Source organism: Carassius auratus, chromosome 6, assembly GCF_003368295.1.
Source record: "Carassius auratus strain Wakin chromosome 6, ASM336829v1, whole genome shotgun sequence".
NCBI lineage: Eukaryota > Metazoa > Chordata > Actinopteri > Cypriniformes > Cyprinidae > Carassius > Carassius auratus.
Window position 1 is genome coordinate 11,293,167 of NC_039248.1, and position 27,109 is coordinate 11,320,275.

Sequence of the window (27,109 nt, forward strand, 5' to 3'; positions counted from 1 at the left end):
GAGAGAAGTTTACCATCTTCTCCACACTGTTCCTCCGTAGTCTGACTAAAGAACACTTGTGCATTCCAGAGGCATACACGACTGTGACCCGCATGTCAATGCAACACCTTCCTTTCCTTCTGAGTGTGGAGACCTCCACCTCATCAGGAGAAACTTGCTCATGCGAAGCTGATCCTTGATACATTATCCGCTGTAGGATTAGAGCAGTATTACAACATGCCCTTCCATTCCCCTACTGGAACCCCCCGACCTCCAAAGACAGACCGCTGCTTTGCCTCTCCTTACAAGGCATTAGCTAGATACTTTGCCTTATCATGGGCTTACTAACCCCTGTGTTTTATCTTATTAAGGGAAGAGGAAGAGAAGGATTGATATGGAGGCCTCCCAGAAACACGCATCTCACTTATGAATCTGATTTAACAGGAACTGAGGTGTCTGTAAGACTGCTATGGATTCCACCTGGAGTGCTTTATGATACGATTTTTCTGTGATGATAGTCAGTGAAGCACTTGGCCTGTAGAATCATGCCATTAAATTACTATCGACCAGCTTTTTTTTTTCTTGTAGGAAACTTGAAAACCAGCCCTTGTAGCTTTTTGTACATGCACAGACAGTTTAAGTGGGGATAGGTTGCCATGTACACCCATTCATTTGGAAGAGACATGGTGGTTATTTTAATGAATTTGTCTTCGCAGCTTTGTGTTTGTATTGCACTCAGATGGTTTGTGTACACATTCAGAGTACTTCAGCATGGCAGACCCTATTCATTGTTGAGGTTGACCCAGGGGGGAATAGTTTATTGATTTCTAGGGTAACATGATTAAAATGGGTTTCAGGAAGACCCCGACTTGTCAACTAGATGAGAGACTTGGGGCAATAAAGAGAGCCGCGGAGGAGCCGCCTATCAGATAGGACACCACTGACCATTTTTTTCCCTTTATGTTTAAAAGTGCTTTGTAAGAAAGTTTTTATATATTAAAATTCTGGTTTAAAATTGAATGCCAATATTATGCCAACTACCGTTAATGGCTGATGTTAAAAAAAAAAAAAACTAAAAATGAAACACTTTAAAAATAAAATTAATAATTTTAAAAATTAAAAGTCAATTTAGGCATTGCATTTTGTATTAGAGTTTTTGAGCCCGTTTGAGTTTACTCAAATAATCTGTTTTATTTAATTTTTCACAGTGTATGAAAACAATGTTAATCAGGTAAATTCCCAATATTACCTCACATATATATACAATACTGAATACCAATCAATAAAAAAAAAAAAATCACTAATATTGGCGGATGTAGTACCTGTATTGTTTGTCCCCAACTATACAAAAACACACTTGCACATGCGTGTACACACACACAAATAATAATAAAAAATACAAATAAATAATAATAATAAGAAGAAGAAGAATAAGAATAACAATGATAAAATTTACAAACAATTTCCACAAAAAAAAATAATAATAATAATAATGATTTTAAATATGCTGTATCTAACTGTTTTGAAATAAACATGACATTTTGAAGTAGACACTAAAATAGTATTTTCTTGGATAAAACACTCATTTTTTATGTTTCATTTACACATTTGAAAATATTTTTACAATTAAAAAAATAATAATTTACACAGTCTAATATGTTTAGATTTTGAGCCACTATCCAGTTTGCAAAATATAAACCTTTCAATCTCAATTCAAGACAATTTGACAAGTTAACTTGCCTGTTTTGACACCCCAACCAGGATATCTCAGCGAAAGATGTTTGTTCAATTGACATATGTTTGCACAAGATCTTTGGTGGGGCAGCTAATCAGGAAGAATGATCACATGCTCACTGATGCCAGTGATTGCAGAGAGGGCCATCTGTGAATAAGGCGGCCAGAAAGAGTCTGAGCTCTCTCGACCTCTCTCTCTCTCTCAGGTTGAGTTATGCTAACCATATGGCACACTAAGCCTCACCCAAACCTCAACGAGCACTTAAACACACTTAGCTTTGTTAATTCCATTTTGAAGATGAACGTGGCTTTGAATTGAGGGCCTTCTCAACAGCTGTGTTGAACATGCTTTATTTTCGTCTCAGCACACGTGTAGATTGTATGATAAATGCCTAAAGTAAATCATGTCCTGCATGTTGCTGCTTCTATAAACTTGTGTATGGAAACAATTTAGATGCTATTAAAGTGTCAAGGCTAATGGGGAATTGCATATAAACAGGCAATCAAGACAATGGGTATTTTATTAGAATGGCATATGGTGTTAGAGTTCTCGGAGCGCTACACATCAGATAAGCGATAATTATGACATGTCTGAAAGAGTTCAAAAGGAGGTACTTGGCGGCAAACCAAATGAACCTCTGGGGTTCTGGAGCAAATCAACCTGAGAAATTATTTGAGTAAATTGACCTTACTTAAAATAAATACTTAGGAGAACATTTTCTACCGCTCCACAGGAGGCCATTGATCAGTGTTGTTTGATTTCAGTGACACGATCAATGTTAACTAGAGCATGTCAAACAAGCTAATTCATGCTAACTTTCTTTTGCATCAGCAGCTGTTTAACTAAATCTAGCTTGAGAATTCAAATAGATCAGGGAAGCACTGAAAACAGGAAGTGCATGAAAATGTATTTAAAATAATAATTGAAGGTCATATTTTAGCGACTTAACTACTTTTTCAAGAACTGTGCATAAATCTAATTTTCTAAAAAAAAAAAAAAAAACTTGTACATGCTGCTCACATATTATTGTGGCACAGTTTGAACTGAATCAAACTATATGTAAGAAACTGTAAAAAGTACAAATGTCAGGGCATGTCAAAATTTCTTGAGGACCCAAAAACACCCTCAGACCCCAGAAGGTTAAATATATCTGTTGCATGTCATGTTATACAGCATTATCAAAAGCAGTGAATGTGTCTAATTACTATTTGTTTAGATTATAAAAGTAGTGTAATTTGGCGGGTTTTTTTTTTTTTTTTTTTTTTGGCCTGGAAAGAGTTCAGTTCAGTAATAATTGCATGCTGGATTAGCGTTCAGTCAGCAGGAGACCGTCCTTATTCGGTCTGGTGAGCTGGGTTCGTCCTGCCCCTGACCTACTAGCACATGCCGTACAGCGGTCTTTATGCCTCAGCCTATATCACCAGCTATGAGACACACTCTATAATGCTAGTGCATATATCATCTTGACATGCTAGAGGGCATTGATCAGGGCCCAGGTGAGCTCATTGTGTAGGTTGTCAGCATTGCCTGAAGGTTACAGGGGGTTTATTTCTTATAGAGGAATGCACATGTGCTCCACTCTTCTGTGCCCTTCACTACTTTGTGGTTTTTGCAGGTTGTGCATTTCCTCCTGTCTCTCTATATCGTTATGGTTATGGGGAAATGATAAATGGATTATCCTCAGACAAGGTTTGGACATGTGCATGATACTATATAATACATGCATATAGGAAGAGTAAAAATTAAGAATGTTTTCTACACTATTAGATGACCAAAGCCACTTGAGTTGAATCATTGAGTTGACACTGGTTCATGTAAATAAATCTAACTTGATATCCCTTATACTATGCTATCAAAGCTTAATTAATTTAATGACTAACACACACACACACACACACACAGTAACAGATGACACTATCTTTATACCCTTTTGAAAAATTCAGCATATGCTGGATAGGTTTTGAAGCTTGGCTGCTTGTTTGAGCTGGTTTAAACTGGTCATTAGCTGGTTTAAGATTGTCATGTGCTGGTCCTAAGATGGTCCTGACCAGGAGCTAGTTGCTTAGGGCCAGCTTAGGACCAGCACATGACCAGCTTAAACCAGCACGACTACCTACAAACTAGCTTAAACCAGCTCAAATCATGCCTAGCCTGTGCATACTGTTTTTTTTTTTTTTTCCCAACAGGGTATGGCCAGCAAATCATTTAAAATATCACATTTGATACTTAATGTCATACATTGCAGTAGAATATATTGTGAGGGGATATATTGAGGGGACATGTGAGACTTCCTAATTCTTGTTCATTTTAAACATTCAAACTTGGAATAGACGATAATGTGGACTACTTTTAGGTGCTTTTTGGAGCTGAAATTTACAATGACCATTCTCTCATTCTTGTATCATGAATGAAAACGTCATAATATTCAAATGCTTTATATCACCAAATGCAGCAGCAACCCTAGTAGACAAATTTAAAAGACATTTTGGGTGCGAGTGCCTAAGTATATCGATGACCTGCACTAACGATGTTATATGAGCACTATGCTACATAATCATATTTGCTTCTAAATGGTCTTGTATCAAGTAAAAGCATTTTTAAATAGTCATTGCTACTCCTAGTATAGACATGTTAACCGCAGCACACAATGTTGTTTTTGTTTGACTCCTTTTCATAAGTGAAGTTATTCAGTCATATATAGTTTATTCAATTACAAAAGCAAGAAAACAAACAACATAAGTGGGCGTAGAAGATGATCATGACAGATGAAACAACCTCAGCCGAATCCTCCAAAGCAGAAAAGCGAGAGAGGTTTCTGACTGTGAACAGTGAATGAAATCGAGGAGCGGCGGAAAAGAAAAAGAAAGAATGGATGTGATCCCCTAGGCAGCACCCAAAACAGTGTCAGGTTTGTTCAGCCTGGTTGCGTGAAGACTAAGCTTGGTGGAACTGGCAGCTCGCCCTCCCATTCACTCTCTATACTCCCTCCCGCCACTCTATTCTAACCCTGTTGCTTTCAGGGAGAAGCATTCCTATGAAGTTTATCAGCCGTCTTTCTGTTTGTGCGGCCATTATGGCAGCTTCATCCTCCGAGCACTTAAAAAGGACACGCTGGGGACTGGAAGGGCCCCGTCAGTTCAGCACCGGCACAGTGGCGCTTTGAGTGTCCTCTCTGTCTGGCAATCTGCTCACGCTATCAAACAACACTCTCTTCCTGCCAAAACCTGCCCCGTCCCTCCTTCAGCAGTGGAGAATTGGCATTTAAAGGGTCTTGTTCACATTATCGCCCAAGTTTGGATGAATGGGCTCTTTGCAGAACAGCTTAGCATCAATAATAGATGTTATATTTGTTCACTGTGCTTATTAAGACAAACATTACTGCTATTGCGCCTATTTAGTTTCTAACTCATTTAACTCAGTACTTAGTATTTATCTCTCCCTTGTTTGTGCTGTGATTGTTTGAATGACCATTTTGATGATTGACAGCCACTCAGAACACTCTAACAACCTTCATTACACCACAGCCACCACATAGCAACATTATAAAACTACTCCAAACTAATTAGCCATGGTACCTGATCACTTTTTCAGCAACCTTTATTCTGAAAGCATCTTTCCTAATTCTTGTAGGGATTAAATAAAAGTTCTCATTAAAGAGTTATAAGCCATGAACCAAACCAACCAGCTAGAAGGTGAATCACAATATTATAAACTTTGATTTGAAGCAAAAAATAATAATATAAATAATAATAATAATAATAGACAAAGGTACAATACTTTGTGCTTATTGGCTTTTATGAAGAAAAGAAAAACAGTCTTATGAAGCATTGCAAATTATATACATTTAAGCTCTCTTGGTGTGATTTGCTAGCCGGATGTTCTTATTGGTGGAATTTTCTCTACAGCATCATGGGTAATGCAGATTTTACTACAAATTCCATTGTTAAACACAATTTTATTTATATATATATTAGTTAGATGGCTTCAGCAAAAACATACAATGAAAACTTCGGTGCAGATCTGTATTTAGGTTTTGTTATTCTGTCAAAATCAATTTCCCTATGAAGAACAGGAACTGGACAGTTGCAATCAATTGGTAGTGATTTTTGCAGAATCATGGATAATGCAGTTTTTCACAATGGTATTACACAGTTGACCGTGATTATTTAAAATATAAGTTGTAATACTAATCACTAAGTAGCATACCATTAAAAAGTGATTAAGAGTCACAGGTAATGAAATTAATGGTACATTTAAACAGTGATAACATGAAAGAATCCATTTTAATTGAATTTTAATTAGTAATGTTTATGGCGCCTGTATGTTTAATGATGTTTCCTGTAATTGATGGCACATCGTGTGATCTCACTTCACACGGAGAGCACTTGACACATGGAGAGCATCATTTTTTTGAAACCTGAAAGACTAATTATACCTTCACCTCTATGGGCACTCTTCCATTTGACAGACACATCAGTGGCACCTACATCAGCATAATTGAAGCAAACATGTCAAGCCTTTCTGATTTCAAGCTCACCCCACACCCATTTACCCAATTCCACATCACACATCACAGCAAGCCTGTTCTACCTCAGCGCTGCAGGATGGGGTGGCGGTTTTGTGTTTAGATTGTGTGACCATGTCCTGCCCTGTGCTATTTGCTCTGCCGGCAAATAACATGATCCCCAGAGATCCAGTCTTATTTGTGAGGTACAAATGAACTGTTGCTGTCCACTGGCTTATGTCAATCAAGTGGATTTGAGACAGAGGTTATCGTCATTATTTGGTCCATGCTGACCCATTTTTTAAGTTTCTAAATTCTTGCTTCCCCCAATGCAGAAGCTAAAGTGTACGTGTTATGATCTCACAGGCTGCAGATTATATTAAGAATAAAATATTATTGCTATCTACGATATTAATTCAAAATAGATTTTTTTAGGTCTAAAAAATAGGTGCACTGTTGCTGTTCTTCATGCGTAAGGTTTTGGATATGAAAAATGTAAGGTCTTTTCCAAGAGATTTTCTTTTCTACTTACCCTGGCCGGTGAGAAAATTAGTGAAATTCACTTACATGAAGCAGTGACAAGTACAAGCCAGCAACCGCATAGCAACTAAAACCATACTGAACACCTTAGCGACTGCATAGCAACACCCTTGCAATCAACCAGAACATCATAATGGCTACTATTGTACCAGCAAGTGCTGCTCACACTACATTCATAAAATATAAAAGACTAAACTAATAGCTTTCTTAAAATATGTCTAGTTATCCTTTCTTTTTAACATCAAACAATACTAAAATAAACTTCAGATTAACCCTATTTAACCATAATGACAATGTTACAAAAGGCAAAACACGGATCTTGACATCCATGGCACAAAACATAGTCAAGTCTCCACATGCAAGAGTGCTTTAAATGCAACCTCTTCCATCCAGAATTCCTTTGCTGTCTTCTCTGTCTCTCTCTCTCTCTCTCTCTCTCTCTCTCTCTCTCTCTGTATCTCTCCTTCTTTGTACACTCCATGTGAAAAGCGCTCAGATCTGGCTTTGTGGGAATGATTGTCACTCGCTTAATGAGCTTCTTTGCCAGGCGAGAGGCTTTGGCAGCATATGTCTCCCCTGTGCCTCTCTCGCTCTGCACTGTTCTGCTCGCTAGTGGCGGGGCTTCTTTCCCGCGTCTGCTGTGGTAGACGTTTCTCTGTGTTTTCACGCCTGTGGGATTAGACTGTGCAGAAGAGGAAGGTTCGAATGTCTTTTTGAAGACGAGTGGACAAGAATGAAGCAGATTCCTGTGAGTATTTAGGCTTCTGTGTGATGGGTTTTTCTGAGCTTGATATAAAAGCGTGCCGGTAGAGGGACTTACTACTGTAGTAGTGTGTGCTGTGACCCCTGCACGTGTGTTAAAGAAAGCCTTTGGAGGGACTGTGAAGCAGCGTGTGATATGCAAAATGATTTTCTTTTTATCCAGTGCTTAGATAGGATCTAATATTAAGTGCAACCTTTTATATTTTTGTGTTTTATTTTTTTCTGGCATGTTTCATGTGACTAATATCCATGTCAGATGAATTTTACTTTTATTTCATGCTCATATTAATGTTTTGGCTTATTAGCTCTCCTGCTCTGTTATCTATTTTATAATAAGGTAGATTGTAATTGTTAATGACTTTTTTTTAATGTTATGATAATTGATTAAAATCAAAACTTTAACTGCTAACATGATTCAAACATCTTATGTTTGCAATCTGAGAGACCACTTAGAAACCACTGTATATAAATAACTGAATAAATGTAATTATTTTTTAAACCCTTCTGTGTATAGATAGAGTACTGATTTTCTGTTCCCCATGTACATACTATGTACTTATTATAGTAATTACAATAACTATGTAATAACTAGGTACTAACCCTGAACCTAACCCTAAACCTAACCCTACCCCATGTAGTTACCTTGTGTTACCAGAACTTTCTTAGATAAATACACTGTAAGTACACTATAAGTACATGTAAGTAAACATACTGTGAAATAAAGTGCAACCCTGATTTTGATCCTAAATTTCCCTCCAATAGAATTTTTTTTTACATTTCTAAATAAGTTAATGTCAGCTTTGTGCTACAGCAGAGGGTTAAAAATTTAAGCAATATCTGCATACTGGGTTTTGATTCTGTCAATTTTTTTTATTTTTTTATTTTTTTTTGGGGGGGGGGGGGTCATTATGATTATTTTGAGGGGTTTAATTCAAAATCCGAACTTTTAATAAAAATGTTGGTTATGTGTACTCATGCATTCTTAGAGTTTCTGAGAACAGTACAAGAATGTTCAACATGCTTTTCTTGATTATTTGCATGCACTTTCCTTTTATTGCTGTTGGTTATTTGGTATGAGAAAAGTTAAGGAAATGTCTGTAACTCGATTCTTTAATCTTTGGGATTTTCTTAATAAGAATCTCCATGAGGTCATAAAAGTGCGTCCAATAAGCACCTTTTTTTGGATTTCGCTGTTTTGTGTCATATTCTGTTTTATAACACGCTAATAAAAGGCCAGTGGTTTATCTAAACGTTGAAATGATTTAGAAATCCGGATTGTTTTAGCGCTTCCGACAGAACTGTCAAATAGCTTATTTAAAACAATATTATCCAGAACAAGTTGTAACATGTTCAACATTAATAGCTCGTACTTTATGAATCACCTTCTACATCCCTAAAGTCAATAGACACAGGTGTGCCATTGTTTGAAAAATATACAGAGGAGAATTAGTGCTGTATTTACTCTATGACAAACACTGGATATTTCTTTGCCTTAGGAATAAAAAAATTCTCCTACAAGAGCAAAAAAGTAAATTAGCTTTAGATTTATCAGGGGAAGAAGATAATCTTGGGCACAAGTTCCATTTATCTTGTCTGGCTATAGCCAAGTTTCATCCTGGGAGATTGCCAACATCCGTCAGATCTGAATGAACGTAGCCAGGGCTCTTGCTGTGTCAGTTCCCACAAAATAACACTCCTGTCCCCCTGGTGTGCCTGTTTCCAATCCCCTCTACTTCAGGCCACTCAACACGAATAACAGCCTAATATGATCACTGTCCAGGGCACGTAGGCTTCCACTCATCTCAAAGAGTTCAAAGAAATAGGGGAATGAAAAAAAAATATATAAACGCTGAGACACAAAAGGGAATTTCTCACTCAGCCAGTTCCTTCTCACATGTACTTGAAATGGCACAAATAGGGACATTTTTACACTCTCTCTCTCTCTATTCCTCCCCCTCCTCCCTACTTGACAGCACATCTGTGATTGCCAAGCATTTGAAAGATCTCTTTCATTCTTCACAGCCGACTTCTGTGACCTTAGCTGTGTGGACAATTTGTTTCCTTCTCATTCTCAGATTGGGCTCTATGCATCTGGGTCCAACAACACATCAGTAGAAGATTGCATTCTGGTCATGAACTTGTTTTAAATAGCTGAAATTGTGAAATACTGACTAGCAATACAAGATGCCTGCTGTATTTTAGGGTACTTGAATTCTACAGCTTTTCGTTTGGATCCGATACGTCACAGTTCAGTTAATTTGGTTGGTAAAAAAATGCCTATTCTGGCCTAATTTGCAGTATTGAATACTAAGTATAATGCATTTCTCATTATCGTTTGCTTTCACTAAAATTGCTTTTTGTAAGTAACATTGTTTGTTTCTTTTTAACATCAGTGAGTCTTTTAGGTGAATCATTTACTCAATTGAATTGACTCACATGCTTGATCTTTTTGAATGAACAACATGCCCTAAAGATTCCTCATTCAGTTCGTTCATAGACAAGTTCATTCAAATAGTTCACAAACAAGATTTATTCTTATTCAGTGACTCTCTTGTTTAGTGAAGGGTTGTGTTCGTTTGATTGTTCCAACCAATGAAATGATTCTTCACAACCCATATTTAAACTCTTTGCTCACTTTATAGTCTTTAAAGGCAGGAAAACAGTCACATTTTTCAAAGTTGAAATACTTCAGTGAACGTTTATTTGTTCATTTGTGACCCTGGACCACAAAACCAGTCTTAAGTCGCTGGGGTGACTCGAGAACAAGTCAATCTTTCGTTCGTTATCTGGCTTGACTCAGTGTTCATCTTCAGTTCGCTCTTCACAGCAGTTCAGACAGTGTACTGTTTGAGTACATGAATTACTCCGGGATATTGGTTTGTTTTAGCTCAGAGGGAGTGTCAGCTATATTAAAAAAGTTAACAGCTTAAGTAATTTGTGGATTAATGCTTGTTGGAGACGTGAACTGTTTCAAACGATTCAGTTCGATTTGGTGAACTGGTTCAACCGGTTCACAAAGAAGATCTGGTTAAAAAATTCGTTCGTGAACTGGATATCACTACACTGCAGTGAACGCGCTTACAACAGACCCGGAAGAGAAGACAATGCTGAATAAAGTTTTTGCTATTTTTGGACCAAAATGTATTTTCGATGCTTCAAAAAATTCTGACCCTCTGATGTCACATGGACTACTCTGATGATGTCTGATGACCTTTCTGGACATGGACTGAAGTTTCAATGGAGGGACAGAAAGCTCTCAGACTAAATCTAAAATATCTTAAACTGTGTTCTGAAGATGAAAGGAGGTCTTACAGGTTTGGACCGACATGAGGGTGAGTCATTAAAGACATAATTTTCATTTTTGGGTGAACTATCCCTTTAAGACCACTTTTGTGGTCCAAGGTCACATTTGTTTAAAAGATTTGTTCTAAAACACTGATTTGTTCAAATTTAGAAGACTATCAACTTATTAGAAAACATTAATAGTACACATTATATTTAGACCATTGATTTTGAAATGCAGACATGAACAATTACAACAATATGGACTATAAATCATTTGTCCTTTGGAAATTCTCCTGGTGTGTATTTTTGCCCCGACAAGAACATTTATGAGAGGAAGTTAGACCTTTTCCACTCCATAAAATCCAGAAAAACATGTAACAGGTTGATAACTGGTCTTGGTTTGAGAGCGCTTTTATAATATACTGCACTGTTGACCAGGGACACGTTAATCTCTGTCATAGCAGTTCACAGGGGTCACAAGGTCATCCACCATCTCTCCAATGGGGACTTAAGGTTAGGAGCTCATTTCATTGATTATAGTTCTCTTGCTCTCTTTCCTAATCTTTTTTCACACTTCTTCTCTAGCTCCTTCATAATCCACCTGTACGTCTCGGTCAATACGCCTTTGTGTCATTCTACATTTTGCTCAACCACTCTCCCACTCCATCAAAAAACAATCTCTCCACTTCTCTGTACGGCAAGTTCATGATCCACGCCCATGCCATTCCTCGCCCCCATCCATCTACGCTCTGTCTCCTTCATTCACTCCCACATCCCTCTCCCATCCCCTGTCAATAACAGAGACGGTTTATGACTTCTGCTTCCCACTATCCTATTCCAAAGCTGTCTTCCACCTGCCCACATCTTTTTCTATTATTGCCCAAATACATGCTTTCTGCCTCTGAGCCCAAATCAACCCTGCATTCCTTATTCATCCTCCTGTCCCATCCCATTCCCTCTCTAAGCCTTTTCCAGGCTACTGTATTATTAATGGGTTGGTAATTGAACCGTTTAGTCTCTGGCATGCATGTTAAAATCGACTGAAGCAGAGTCAAATCTCAGTTAGCTATAGTTATTATTTAATATCGCTTACATGTTTTAAGCTCATTTATAGTCATGTCTCTGCTTTGTGCAAACAGAAGTTTTAATAATGTCATATTTTTGCAGATTTTTCCTCTTCTTTCTTTCTTTCTTTCTCAGCACCAAATCAGAAATCAATTGGAAAATTCAGAAAAAAATTGCATTGTTCAAATAAAAGAGTATATATTTACAATACTCATTCATATAACTTGTTGTTGCTGCTGAAAATGTGTACATCTTTATCCATTTTCTGTTTACACTGTAATCAAGCTAAATGAGAGATTAAAGTAACTAAATGGATGAAACACTCTAATTACAGCACAAAATGAGGTGAATTTGCTAATTGCTCTTTAGTGTGAGTAATCTCACCAATTTTTTTAATGTGCTGGAGAGATTAAATCAGAATCTGGGTCTTATCCAAAGGTTTGAGGAGGATACACAGCCATCAAGACTCTTCAAGTAGTTGAATATAGCTATTAATCCAGTTTGACAACACAGGGATGGAGTTAATCCCATTAGTGGCCTTCACAGTGTGCACACAAAGTTTTCATACCAAAAGGCACTTAAATGCTGAGCATGTGCTGAATAGCAGATATCTGTCTATTTATTTACAATGCAGTGGTTCTGAGACCATTTGAAGTAGAATTACTGTAAACAGGCAGCTTTGCTTGCATTAACTCTTTCCTTGCCCGTTGTTAAGAGCGCTGTCATGCACTCTTAAAGGGATAGTTCACCCAAAAATGGATGTTCTTGTATAATTTACTCAACTTCATGTCATTTCAAACCTGTATTAGTATTGGAACACAAAAGAGATTTTGAAAATGTCTCATGCTATGTAGGCAATGGAATCCAATGTTGTTTGGACACCAGCTTTCGGTTACACTGTATTTTGCAGTATGTGTACTTATACTGTACTTAGATTGTATTTAACCCAAGAACGTAGTGGGAGGTACAAGGTAATTAAATGTGGTAAATTCGTTTAGGGGTAGGTTCAGGGTTAGTACCTAGTAATTACCCATTTATTGTAATTGTTATACACAGTATGTAGGTGCTTCCCACCTTCCCACCTTTCTTCAAAATGTTATTGTTTCACAGAAGTTAGAAAGTCATGCAGGTTTGGGAACTTCTCTTTAAACTGAAAAGACTTTGATATAATAATAATAATCTTTTCTAATTTTTATCTTTATGATTAGATGCTAGTTTGATCTGGGAATTGGCTGGGCAATACGTACATATCCAATACTGATACTGATCAATTCATTTTAAAAAGCACTGATATTAGTTAAGAACCAGTAGATTAATTGTGTATCTCTGCATGTAAGCATCAGATGCATTTCTTCTGGTTATTTATTAAAATACGGCCAGTAATAATCAAATAAATGGTGATGCTTTGGTGGTGACAGACTCTGTTGTGTGAGGAACAGATGTGATTGTTTTTTCTTCATAGAGTTGAACAGCCAACTGCTTCCCTTAGACTGCCAGTTTACTTCCTATTTTTTTTCACTGTCCTGATTTACGCTTATCCTCCATGGCAAATGAGTCTTCACAGTGGGCGAGGCAAATGTGCGAGGGGCAGGACGCCATCAGTCAATTGGAGAGAAAAGCTTGCTCTTGATTGCTCTCTGCCCGGATTCTACCTTCTCCTCCTACTCTGGCTCTTACTCTAGACCGGTTTGCCCAGGCAATGCCAGGTCAGAGTTCACGCAGACCTTCCCACGCTGGGCAGCTTTTACCCCTTGCCAGTATCATTAGAATGAGATGTGGGGATTAAGAGCAAGCTGTAGTTGTTAAGAAAGTCCCACTTTGTTGTTAACAGGGTATTTCTTAGGTAGGCTGTATGGGGATGAACTTTGTTAGTTTGAATGTTGCAGATTGAAATGTTTAGAGGAGCTCTCTTTGGTAGCAATGTTGTCTTACTGACATTTCCTTACAAATCCACTTTCGAGTGGATAGAGTTGGTCTGATTCTTGATGATCTATTTGTAAGTGCCAGATTTATGATTTATTTTTTAACTGAAATGCTCTTTCATAGGACTTCAGGGACTTCTTGCTTGAATATTCCTATGATGATGACATTTTATGGCAAGAGTGAGTTACAGTGTTAGGAACTAAGCGAAGTAGCAGAGCTACTAACTTTTCGAAACTTAGCTACTTTTTTTCAGTGAGTAGCGAAGTAGTCTTGATTCGTTCAAGTGAATTGGTTTCTACGACATTAAACTCACACGTTACACTCTTAGAGATAAATGACTTATTAAAAGACTCTCTCTTTCACATAGTGATGGGAAATCTGATTCATTCTTGTCAATTGATTCATACTAAATGATTTTCTCTCATACATGTCGCAATGGAAAGTGTATTCTAGTGAACAGGTTAATATTAAACTTTCTCACATATTTTACTACGAAAAGACTGATTTATTTTGCTGAATCAGTTCATACCAAATTACTCTCTCACATGTATATCGCTGCTTCATGGAAAGACCAATACATTTTAGTGAATCAATTTATACTAAATTACTTATATGTTGTGATGGAAAGTCTGATTCATTAATTGCTCTTACTAAACAACTCAACTTTCTCAAACATGTTGCTATGAAAAGTAATTCTAGTTCATTTTTGTGATTGAATCATACTAAGTGACTTTTCCTTTTGTATGTTGACATGAAAAGTGGCTGCAATGGTACCAAACAATTCTTTCTCACACATGTTGCAATGGAATGTCTGATTCATTCTGGTTAATTGATTCATTATAAAGGACTCTCTCATATTTTGTGATGTAAATTGCAGTGAATTGTTTTGATCAGATGGTTCATGTAAATGAGCATATTAACAAACATATTCTCTAAGTGTAGCATTTCAGGTTTCATTGCAACTAGTGCAGTAATGAAAACACACGGTGCATTGTATTGGATCAGGATGATAAACATATGCCACCAGTAACACACCGCACTGGCCAGTAAATCACAATCCAATTAGCTTAGCGCTTTACCTTTTGATTTTAATCTGGCCACTAAAGCTAGACACCATCTGTGGGAGATAGAGAAGTCCCGGGGCAAGTGCTAGAGCCTCAGGCATTGTCTTTGGCTCCAAGAAACGCATCCAAGTCCGACAGGCCGTAGCCACAAGCCTTTCAGTATGACAGTCAAGGGGTGCAGAAACCCATCCTTACTAGTGACATCACAGAGGTCATCTCAGAGGTCACCATAACCAGCACTAAATCACAAAAGCTTTCCTCGGCAGAGTTAATACCATTATGAAGAAATGCAGGCATGTGGAGCAGAGTTCAAGCCCATCAGAAAACAAGAGCCCCCACTGAGGAATGAAGCGAATCGACTCATTCACACAGTGGTCAATTATTCAATTACTTCTCCGCTTACTGGTGTTTGACCTCAGTGTTTCCTATCGGATTTGTTAAGCAGAGGAGAAGATTAAGGGGAGGATGGGCTTCAGATGTCTAGCTGGAAAAGGAAGTGATTGAAGCATCTGGTGGGGTTAAAATGGAGGGGCAGTGAAGTGTGGTTATCTCTCATGACTGGCCCTGAATGCTGAAATAAAGAGAACATAACAGTCCTGCACCAACCAAATCCTTCTTTGGACTTTAATTAGATGCATGAATAAATTACCTCATATGGTTTAAAGAGTCATAAATGGTTTTCTGTGAACATGGATGGCTGATAAAGTTATATTTTGTGAGCTTCGAGTCTCTTTTTTTCTGCCTTCCTCCCTGAAACTCTTTTGTTCTCAGAGTTAAGCACGGATCTATTTTATTGTGTGTTTAACTTAAGTCAAAAAGGAAGTGACCTAATGAGCCTGGGGCTCCAACCTACATGAAAACGGCTATTGAGCACCAAATAGACTCTGTTGCAAAATTCGTAGAGGAATACAGCCATTGAGATAAAGTTTCCTGTAAGTAGTTGTTAATAGACAATTATATTCAAAGTCACTTCCAGAACAGGGACAATACCCTGAAGCAAACTCCACCAGCACTAAGTGCCTTAGGTGCGCAATGGTGATGGATTGAGGTTTCGTTCCTAGGGGCCTCAAACTAACGGACACAATGACAATGTACCTTATATACTATATCACAAGAATGGGACACAGTGCATCACATATAATACTTCAGTGTTGAATGTGACAAAATATTTAAAAATATTAAAAAAAAATGTATAATTAATTTTAAACTGTATTTATGTGCATTACTGTATATTGTTAATTTTTGATTAATCTCACATTTGTTACTGCATATATATAATTTTTATATTTTTTGTAATTTGAATTATTGTTAATGCTAATTTTGGTTATTCATCACACCTTGCCCTTTGTTTTTGCCTTGCATACAAATGACACTATATATATTGTGCATAATCCACTATCGGTATGCCTATTATTCTTCATTGCACATTGCACATTACACATTGCACACATTCACGTTCAGTAAATAATATGACAACCAAATTTGTCTACTTTCAGCTACCAATAAGTGCTCTTAGCTCCATTTACAGCTACCAAACTCACTATAGTAAAAGTCTACAGGTTCTGTCTGACCCTAATTATAGATGTTGCAGACCAACAGGCACCAGACATCGTATTGTAGTTTTGTAGGCTGATTCCCACCACACCATGTAAGGTGACCACCATTAAAGTTACTCCAATCAACTGCAGCATTTTATAGCCAGCACTGTTATGAATCTGAAGGGAAAATGGGAGTGAACTCTATTTGTCTCCAGCCAGATGTCTCGCTGGCGCCAGATTCCAAAAGGTTAAAGCAACTACTGATCCCTTACCACACATGACATCACCAGAGACTGCTCAAGACGACTTTAATGGCAGCAAACATGACATCTAACTCAAAGTTCATCCACTTTGGTATAACAAAGCGACATATATCTTACTGCATATTTAAGCACATGCATCTGCAGGCTTTAACAGACATGTGGTTCTGTCCCTACTGCATCCAGCTAATCAAAATCTGTCACTGTTATAGTGCCATGAATTCATAATTCAGAATAATTTCTGCAACAGCTGCTGCGCATTACCATAACTGCAGGGGGGCTCCATTTATTTTATTTTTTTAAGGTTTCATTTTTCGTATTCAGTGTTATGAAGGGGAAACGGAGGGAAGAAATGTGCCTGCCACGCATACACTGATAAACAATTTGCAGAAGTACAATTCATGTCTCCAGGGACTCTGTGATAGAGAGCTTTAATATGGAGATTCCTCTCACAGATGCATTTCGAGCAAACACAAGTTGGGATAGACATTGACGCAAGTTACTCAGCAGGAGACATGCAGAATGTGCAAGTCTTTGTGTCTGTGCGGGTGACAGGGTTGTTTTTATATGTGATGTTGTTGGTCGACTGTAAGCATATGCTTGCTCCGAAGTCTGTGTACTGTTTACACACGTAGGTGTTTGTGTGTGTGGCAGTGATTTCTTGTTTGCAGCTGACGTCTGGGTGCCAATAAGATCTGTGTGGTGTTTTGTGCAGGTAGAGAGACCCCAGACTGTGTTGGAGTGAGATGCACTGACTCCTGGCAAACTGCAGCATTCCCTGTGTATCATCCGCTCTCCTTCGAGGCTTTGGCCAGTCATGCGGTTGCTACAGAAAATCCTCCTCCTTTTGGTTGCTTGCCTTCATATGAGCTGCAAGTATCAGAGTGATGCCTTGGATATTCCACTTGAAGGTAAGTTGAATAAATGACTTTCTGTTCTATGTATTATTTCTGTAGTATTGTTCTTTTCTTTCTCTTACTGGTTTATATATTTGATCAGATTTTCAACACTGTCTCTGTTTAGTTGTTTGCCATTTGCACAATTAAAATGAGCTATGGAAGCCTTTTCCTACCTCAGATAAAAAAATAAAAAAATAAAAATGAAATTGTGACTTTATTTTCTAATTTTAAATTCATATTAGTTATTTCTTAAAAATCCTATTTTTTTATCTCACTTTTGAGAATCATCTCACAAATGTGACTTCATATTTCACAAGTGAGACTTTTCTATCTCATAACTGCAAATTCATATCTAACAATTATGACCCTTACGACTTAATGTTTACATCAATTGCAAAATTTATCAAACTTTCAACTTTGCCATATTTTTGTATCTCACAAACACGACTTCGTACCACAATTGAGAATTCATATTTATGTTATTTGCAAATTCATGCAATTACAGTTAATCATTTTTATCCCATTTGCAACTTCATGTCCCATAGTTTTCATTTATTTTCTTTATATCTCAGATATGCTACTTCATATCTCAAAAATGCCTTTATATCTCACATTTATCTCATAATATCAAAATTGTGAATTTATATCCCTCAGTTGTGACTATATATATATATATATATATATATATATATATATATATATATATATATATATATATATATATATATATATATATATATATATATATATATATATATATATGATTGTAAGTTCCCAAATTCATAACTCAATTGTTATTCCAAATACTGTACAACAACTTCATTTTCATATCATGTGACGTTTTATCTTATGTTGGTGACTTTCTCAAAAATGTGATATATCTTAAAATTGCAGCGTTCTCATAATTGCAACTTTATTTCTCATAATTTTAAATTTATCTAACAAATGTGATATATCAATCTATATATCAATCACAATGTGATATAAATAATAATAATAATAATAATAATAATAATAATAATAATAATAATAATAATAATAATAATAATAATAATAATAATAATAATAATAATTTACATCTATCACATAATTGTTTTATTTTTTACTCTGAGAGGGAAGCATATTGAGCAAACTGTTCTAACAACGGATCTGTTTGAAACTGAGTGTTTGTATGCAGGTTCACTCAAGCTGACAGCAGGTATAATTTATTGCTCTGGCTATGTATTTCACCATTTCCAAGGAAACCAGATAAAGTGTATTTTGTTGTTGTTAAATTATTCGCCATATATCTTTAGGGCCTGAAAGATATCTTACAGGAGCACAGCACTGCTCTTTTTTTCTGTTCTGCTTTTATTTAGTCAGTCATGGAGCTGGATTCAATTGTTTGATGACAATTAATTATTTGTTAGCAGTTCAAATGAATTCATATCTATATGGTTCTAACAAATCCTTGCACATTTGTTTCTTTGTGTTCTTCCTGCTGCGGTGGATTTGTTAGTTTTAGCTCACATGAACAGTAAGTTTAATGCCAAGCCATCCATAGAACTAGTAACTTCATCCATTTAATTCATTAGCATCCACAAACCATCAGATCTCCTTTGAAAATCATGCATTAATGCAGAGATTTGCTCTTTTGTTGGGGACATTTAGAATAAAGTAGCTACTGCTTTCATATTATGGTATCAGATGGGGATACCATGGTACTTCATTTATCATATCCATGTTCCTTGATGGTATTTGGATACCATGGTACTAATATAGTACATTCTGGAATATATTTTTTATTATCGTGAAATCATATAAAAAAGTGTACTTTTTATAACAGTCTAGAAGAGTTACTTTTCGTAGACATAAACATTAAACGTTGTTGTGTTTAATAAAGTAGAAATGTTAATCTGAATGTTCCCTCAAAGCATTTAGATGAGTTTTTTTTTTTTTTTTGCATAGTGGACAACCTGCAACATCAGAGCGAGTGAACCACTTTACATTTGTCAAACCGTAACTAAATACCATCACCCCATTATGATTTTGATAATGCATATCCAATTTTACACTCAAGCTGTATCAGCCATTAGTTTCTTCCTGTTCTAAACCACAAACAAACTCTCATTGACATTATTTGACCAGATCATTTGCATTGCCTGATAACAACTCACTCTTTGGCAAACCACCCAATCAATTATTCAATATCTAATTATGCTCTCCAACAAATATTTTGTTTACCTTTAGTCTTGTATGCATTGATCAAAATAGTTGACCTGATTGTGAAAAATCATTACAGTTGCACCAAAGCCATTTCACATCACCATTTTCTGCATGCAGGTTGCATGCTACCATTTTTCCTCTATGGTCTACTGAACTCTTCCTCTCTGGCTGTTTCTTTATCTAGTGGAGCAGCTGCCCACAATTACAGAGCACTCACCTGCCTCTCTGATCGCCTTCCCTTTCGAAGAGAGCTTTCCTATGAAGTGTGAGGCCACAGGAAACCCTGGACCCGAGTAAGTAATACACACAAACACACACACACACACACACACACACACACACAAATACGCTACCATTCAAAAGTTTAGTGCATTTGAAAGTCAAACAAAAAAATGCCAAAAATAATAATATTGTGAAATATTACTGCAATTTGTTTTCTACTTTAATATATTATAAAGAATATTATTATCAGTGTTGAAAACGGTTGTGCTGCTTAATATTTTGATGGAAAACATGATTTATTTCAGGATTTTTTAGGGATTCTTTGATGAATTTGTATTTCATTTTCTTTCAATTTTGAATTTCTTTAACGGACAGTTCTGTTTTTCCAGCCTCAATCTTATTATACAAATTTGATTAATTTGTTCCAAACTGATCAAATTGGGTCAGACTCAGTCATGAGATAAACATATGTTATCATCTGGTATGTAATCATAATAAATGCATCTTCAGCTTGAAGTCGTCTTATCATTTGTCTTCCTTTACTAACTACATGCTTGTGCCAGTTTTGCATCGAAAACTAGACCAGAGATGGAGGGAATGACCTTCAGGAATGACAGCAAGAGCATCATCATAGTGCTTCATGCTGGTTGATCAGCATCACCAGCTATTTTTGCTGGTGAACAGTGCAGCTGTGCTAGATCAGCACCAAACCAGGAGTGAAATTCATCAGGGTAGATAGATTATGGGTAAAACAGTTCACAATATATGGAAAGAAAAACCTTCAGAAACACCCCACTGGCATTTCAAAGCGCGTTTCAAAGCCTTGTCTGAGTATTTGATGTCGTTTTTAAATTTGAAATCCTGAATGTGTAAATCCCCTTTGCGTGCTTGTTCTGTTTTCATCATATTTCAGAGGACGCACGCTGAGTGGTATAATGTCATTTAATTACTGATCATCTCTGTTTTATTCTTTTTTCAGATTCAGGTGGACAAAGAATGATCAAAACTTTGATCCTTACCAGGACCCCAGATTGATAACATTAGATGACTCCGGAACATTCATCATCCCCAATAATGGGAATCTGACAGAATTCCAGGGCAATTATCGCTGCTTTGCAACCAACAAGTTAGGAACGGCCATGTCGGAAGAGATTGAATTCATTGTTCCGAGTAAGTAATGTATAACTTTGTGCTGTATGCTCCGTAACGACTCTTTCGGAATGATTTAGAGAGCAGTGTCCAATAAAACAACCGCTCTGGTCCTTAGTGGGATATCCATTTTACTAACCCGCTACAAACCCTCAAGCATTTCTTTCCCTTTCATCACAGTGTGTATGGACCGTGAGGAGAGAGCTGATGAAAAATGAGTTTTCTCCTCTCTCTCCATCATTTTTCGACGACACATTTCTCATTGTGTTCTGAAATACAGCACATAAATTTCCCCAGATGTAACCAGAGCAAAGAGTCATCAGTTCCCAAACAAGACCAGTTTTCAATCACTCAGTTGACACGTACAGTTTCAGCAGCAGAGTGATGTGATATTGGCAGATTTTGGACTAAATTTGGGAAATTTGGAACAACTAATCTTTTCAGGCATGCCTTTAGAAGAGAAAGTACTGCCACCTAATGGTGATTTAATTTATAAAAATGGAATATAATGGTATGTATCGATTCATTTTGCTTGTGGATTTCTGCAGATGTTCCAAAGTTCCCTAAAGAGATCATCGATCCGATTGAGGTTATAGAAGGTCAGTCAGTCATTCTGGAGTGCAACCCACCTAAAGGAATCCCCCCACTGCAAATCTACTGGATGACAATGAGTAAGTTCAAGTTAGGTTATCTGGGTTAAATTAGTCTAAGGCACACCCACAGTCCGCCCACAGTCTGACCACAGTGCTTTCAATGATCATCTAATCAGTATTTCACAATTAAAATGACAGACTGGCTTCTACATTACTTCTGGAGAGTAGGGTGGGTTTTTAATAACCCACCTGGAAACAATTGTTTAAGAATATTTCTGTTATTAATTGAATTGTTCACTAAAATAAATATTAAAATTAATCATTAAAATAATATGTATTAATTTAATTATATAATATTTAAATTATGTATTACCTTTGAACAGACAAATGTCTATAACAGTGGAAAACCTGCCACTAAAGATACTTTAAGACAAAAGCTTGCCCACGTGAAAGATGTTTCTAACATTGCTAATTTGACATATGAATGTTATTTGCAATGCAGAAAGACAGATTTGAATGTGTTAGGAGTTTTATACTTCTGAAGTTATGTTAGGGCTTCTAAGCACACGAAGCTAAGTTTAGTGCTTCTGTGAGCAGTAACACTATGTTAGTAAAACTAAGCAAATGAAAAGAATTCAAGCCCTCATTTGTTGAAAACCTGCTTTCTCTGTAAGAGAAAGTTGATTTATGCATTGTTAATAATGTTAGAAATTATATTACTTATTTAAAAGAATAGTTTACCCAAAACTGTCTGAAAATGTACTCTTCCTAGGCCATCCAAGATGCGTGTGTTTCTTCATCTGAACAGATATAGAGAAATTAAGCATTACATCACTTGTTCGCCGATGGACCCTCTGCATTGAATGGGTGCCATCAGAATGAGAGTCCAAACAGCAGATAATAATCCACAAAAACCATTGTTTACAAGATATTAACTGGCGGACTGGAGTCATGTGCATGTGCATGTGCATTATTGTGATGTTTCTATCAGTTGATGAACTTTCAGTCTGATGGCACCCATTTACTGAAGAGGATCCATTTGTGAACAGGAGATGTAATGCTAAATTTCGCTAAATCTACATCTTGGATGATCTAAGCGTGATCAAATTTTCTTTTTTGGGTGAACTATTCCTTAATATTAGTAGAGCATTGTGTTAGCAGCGCAAGGTTGTGGGTTCAGTTCCCAGGAGCACATGTAATGTAAAATATGTTAGCCTGAATGCACTCTATGTTGCTTTGGCTAAAAGCATCTGCTAAATGCATAAATTTAATTTATTTTAATTTAAATTGTCCAGATATATTAATGCTCATTAAAGTAATCATATTATTACTCTAATGTCATTGTTACTTAGTTAAAATTTTATGAGCTTTTTTTTTTTTTTTTTTTTTTTTTTTTTGAACATCACAGGTCTGCAGCACATCGAGCAGGATGAGAGAGTATCAGTGGGTCTGAATGGGAACCTGTACTTCTCAAACGCTATCAGGACGGACAGTCGCAGAGATTACTGCTGCTTTGCTGCCTTCCCCCGGATACGAACCATCGTCCAGAAAAATGCCATGTCTGTCGTGGTCAAAAGCAGTACGTTTAAATTCTAATCTTTAAGAGTTTGATTGCATAACATGATAATTTATGTACATGACCAGCATCAAACATGTCGGTCATGTGCATCTGATACATCCCGCCAGTTTCTCATGTAGTCAATCTCCAAGCACTTGCTGGGCTTCAGCAAACCAGCTTGGAAGATATTGATGCTTCCCGTACTTTCATAATGCTTCCTTTGAAGACTTGTTTGTGTATGCCATGTCCATATTATCTATTGTTTAAGCTCTTTTTGCATTTGCCACACATTTTATTTGTCTCCATTTCTTCATCCAAGACAAGTTAATGAAGGACTCAGACTCTGGTAGCGGCAGAGGTTACGGTGAGTGACATTCATTAGGGATGCTACATGGGCCTAGATCAGCTTCTTTGTTTTTAATTAGTTTTGATTAATAGTCTCATTCCATGTCATATCATTCTTGCCTACTCTTCAGCCTAGATTTGAAAATCTCAAAGGTTTTCTGTAATCAATGAGAATAATTCATAGGTTCATCCATGACTCATTCTCTATACTTGTTTTTCCAATGTTAAAACATTTTTCATGACTAATTTTTTAATGCAAAACTGTTTTTTCTACCCGTTTTTTATGGTGATGCTAGTGGCACAGTAATTAAAGCATATAAATCAATAGAACTGTGCATGATACTATATTATATTATATTATATTATATTATATTATATTATATTATATTATATTATATTATACTATATTATATTATATTATATTATATTATATTATATTATATTATATTATATTATATTATATTATATTATATTATATTATAATTTTCATGCATGATCTTTTTACTGTCATAAAGCAAATTCTCTCTTGGAGAGGAAGCCCAGTCTACTGACGCCCACAGGAAAGGAGTCACATAAATATTTGGTGAAAGGCAAAGATCTTCAGTTGGAGTGTATTGCAGAGGGCTTGTAAGTGTCAATGTCTAATTCATTGTATTAATTCAGTTAATTTGTTAATCTAATGAAGAGCTTGGCATGCATTTCAGTGATCCCACTTGAAATGCTTTTGAAATCTAGTAGGAATTATTAAAATGGTTATTTTGGAAAAATAAAAGGAAAAATATATACATATAAGAGAATTTGGATGGATGCATCATAAAACTTATTATATTAATGACTGAATACTTCATGTCCATTTGAACACAAAATGCTATTATTAGACTTAAAAAAAAAAAATTCTGTCTTTCAGCCCCACACCAGAGGTGGAATGGGTTAAAATTGGCTCCCACAAGCTTCCAGAAAGAGCCGTGGTGGAGAGTCACGGGAAGTTGCTTACTGTAGAGATGGTGAATGAAGAGGATGAAGGGAAATATATGTGCAGAGCCAAAAATCTCTATGGAGATGTTATGCATTATTTTCATGTTACGGTAGAAGGTGAGTCATATTATTGATCACATTAATCTCATAATATAACCACGGTAATTCTGCAAGTGTTGCTTTAAAAATGGTTTCAATATCAGGGCTGTATTAAAGACAGTCTTTGTGGTAAAAGAGCGCCATCTTCTGTCCAAATGCAATGTATTTATGAGAAGGACAACTAGAAGTATTTATAACATAATACAAGGACACAGTGATCATTTCGGGTATGACAAATGATCATTTTCAGGTTATAAGAGAACGATTATGCATGCATATATCAGATTACTGTCCACAGCTGATAACCTTATATTTAGTGTTTCTGTATTTTCATCACATATAGTGTCTGTATTTTTCCAGTGCAGATCTTAGTTAGAGTAAATGCCAAATTATATTTAACACAGAAAATAAAAATGAGTCTGTGAGGGATAGATGTATCTAAATAGACAGATGTATCTAAAAAAGAAAGGTCAGGCCACATAACTTCCACACACATCTCAACCTTTAACAACTCTTTGTGTTCAAACATCAGAAACTATTAGGAAATATCCAACCACTGAATGCCACAACTGACTAATCAGAATTATGTCATGTGATTCTTTTGCATGAACAGAGCCTCCTGAGTTTGAGATTGAACCTCAAAGTCAGTTGGTGACGATTGGAGCTGATGTGGTGATCAAGTGTGTTGTGAACGGAAATCCTCAACCTAGTGTTGAATGGAGGGTCAATGGCCAACTTCTGAACGGTAAACATTCCTAATTCCTGTTTCAAATTACTGAACATTCCATGAACAAAACAAAATTCAGATTATATTGATTTCAAATGATTGTGCCAACTAACCTAAAACATCCCTTACATGGGTGTAGTTGCATGGAAATAATCAAGTTAAAAAAATTTACAGTAATAGTTTTTATAAAGATATCCTTGCCATACTGTACTTTAACTAATCATTTAACCCACATTTATAGATGTCCCAACATCCAATAGGAAAGTCTTAAAAGATGACACCATTTCCATCCACAATGCAAAGCCTGAAAACAGCGCTGTTTACCAGTGTGAGGCCAAAAACAGACACGGCACCATCCTAGCCAATGCCAACATCATGATTATGAGTAAGTAAACGCTACACGATTTGCATTCAAATGAAATATTGTGTCTTGCTTGTTAGAGATGAGCTATAATCTAATACTGTGATTGCATTATTAATACACAGATCTATATGCTGAAACTTAATTTATGTTAATATATATTAAAAAAACACTTGATATTATTAATTATTAATATTAATATAATGATCAATAAAGCATTTCCACTGCGCTCCTTTTTAAAAAAAAATCATGTCTGGTGATTAAAGGTTAAGATAAGATTTCATCTTACTAATGGCTGCCAAGAGCCAAAAATGAAATAATTGAATAAATAAATAAATAGAATTCAGTAATGAGAATGTGTAACATGCTAGAACAAAATGTGATTTTTGGGATCAGCATCCCAAAAATTGTAAGAGACAAGTATTGCATTTTATACAGGAAATTTGCTTAAGGTGGTAATATGATTATAGAGATGTCTAGTAGTTATATGGTTAAATGCATTTCATAGTACAGCAAATAAACAATAAAAATAATTACAAAAAAAGTAAAAACTTATTCTCAGCCTCCATAAATTTAAGAAAGGTTCCTTGCAGTATTCCACAGTGTTGCTTGGTTGTGAACAAGCATCTGTTTTTTTTTTTCTTTTTTTTGTTGTTTTTTTTTTTGTTTGTGAGTGTGGACAGAGCCATAAGCTGAGGTGTGATATGGACAGTGGATGGCCCTTGGGTTTGTTCAGAGAGCGTAAGGTCCTCATGATAGCAGACAGGCTTTGGGGTGGAGCTCTATGTCAGTTCTGATCTCCAGACACACTCTCCCTCAGGCAGCCAGACGCTTTTATGTGCAAACAGTTTCGCCTTCCTCCATTCATATTCAGTTGCTAGAACCAAAGCATGTGCTGCTTTCATCTGGGAGATAAAATAAGCTGCTAAGGATCCTCACTTAAAAAAATAAAAAATAAAAAATATGAAAAGGAAAAATGAAATTAAATAAAGAGGAAGCAGAAAAACAAATCTCAACTCTCTCTCCGTAACCCTGAAAACCCGCTTAACTCCCCTGATAGAGCAGGAAGCTGCTTTTCCAAGGACGAGGACTTTTTTCCCCCCTAAACTGATAACAACATGCATCACAAGAAAAGAGATAAAGAGGCTAATCCAATCTTGTTTTGTCGTGTTTAATGGTGCAATGCTGATAACTCTCTCCTCAGACATCCAGCCCCTGATCTTAACAGAAAACAATCTGCAATATATGGCAGTGGAGGGGAAAGGTGTGGTCATGCACTGTAAGGTCTTCAGCTCACCAGCATCCAGTATCACATGGTGAG

The 27,109-nt window shown here is 36.3% G+C and overlaps 1 protein-coding gene across 9 annotated transcripts in view; it reads left to right on the top strand.

The window, feature by feature from the left end:
* chl1b (cell adhesion molecule L1-like b) overlaps positions 1 to 27,109 on the top strand; it is a 79,544-nt gene that overhangs the window by 31,026 nt on the left and 21,409 nt on the right. For 5 of the 9 annotated variants that reach the window (XM_026261770.1, XM_026261728.1, XM_026261762.1 and 2 more), the window contains exons 2-13: positions 17,371 to 17,566; positions 19,053 to 19,070; positions 19,944 to 20,052; positions 20,961 to 21,151; positions 21,679 to 21,801; positions 23,132 to 23,302; positions 23,601 to 23,645; positions 24,142 to 24,253; positions 24,534 to 24,718; positions 25,314 to 25,445; positions 25,669 to 25,812; positions 26,993 to 27,104. In XM_026261770.1, the coding sequence (XP_026117555.1) occupies positions 17,473 to 17,566; positions 19,053 to 19,070; positions 19,944 to 20,052; positions 20,961 to 21,151; positions 21,679 to 21,801; positions 23,132 to 23,302; positions 23,601 to 23,645; positions 24,142 to 24,253; positions 24,534 to 24,718; positions 25,314 to 25,445; positions 25,669 to 25,812; positions 26,993 to 27,104 (1,436 nt within the window). In that variant the 5' untranslated portion in view covers positions 17,371 to 17,472. Of the gene's footprint in view, positions 1 to 7,262; positions 7,507 to 17,370; positions 17,567 to 19,052; positions 19,071 to 19,943; positions 20,053 to 20,960; positions 21,152 to 21,678; positions 21,802 to 23,131; positions 23,303 to 23,600; positions 23,646 to 24,141; positions 24,254 to 24,533; positions 24,719 to 25,313; positions 25,446 to 25,668; positions 25,813 to 26,992; positions 27,105 to 27,109 lie in introns of those variants that run through there. The other 4 variants (XM_026261732.1, XM_026261741.1, XM_026261750.1 and 1 more) reach the window with 4 other exon arrangements.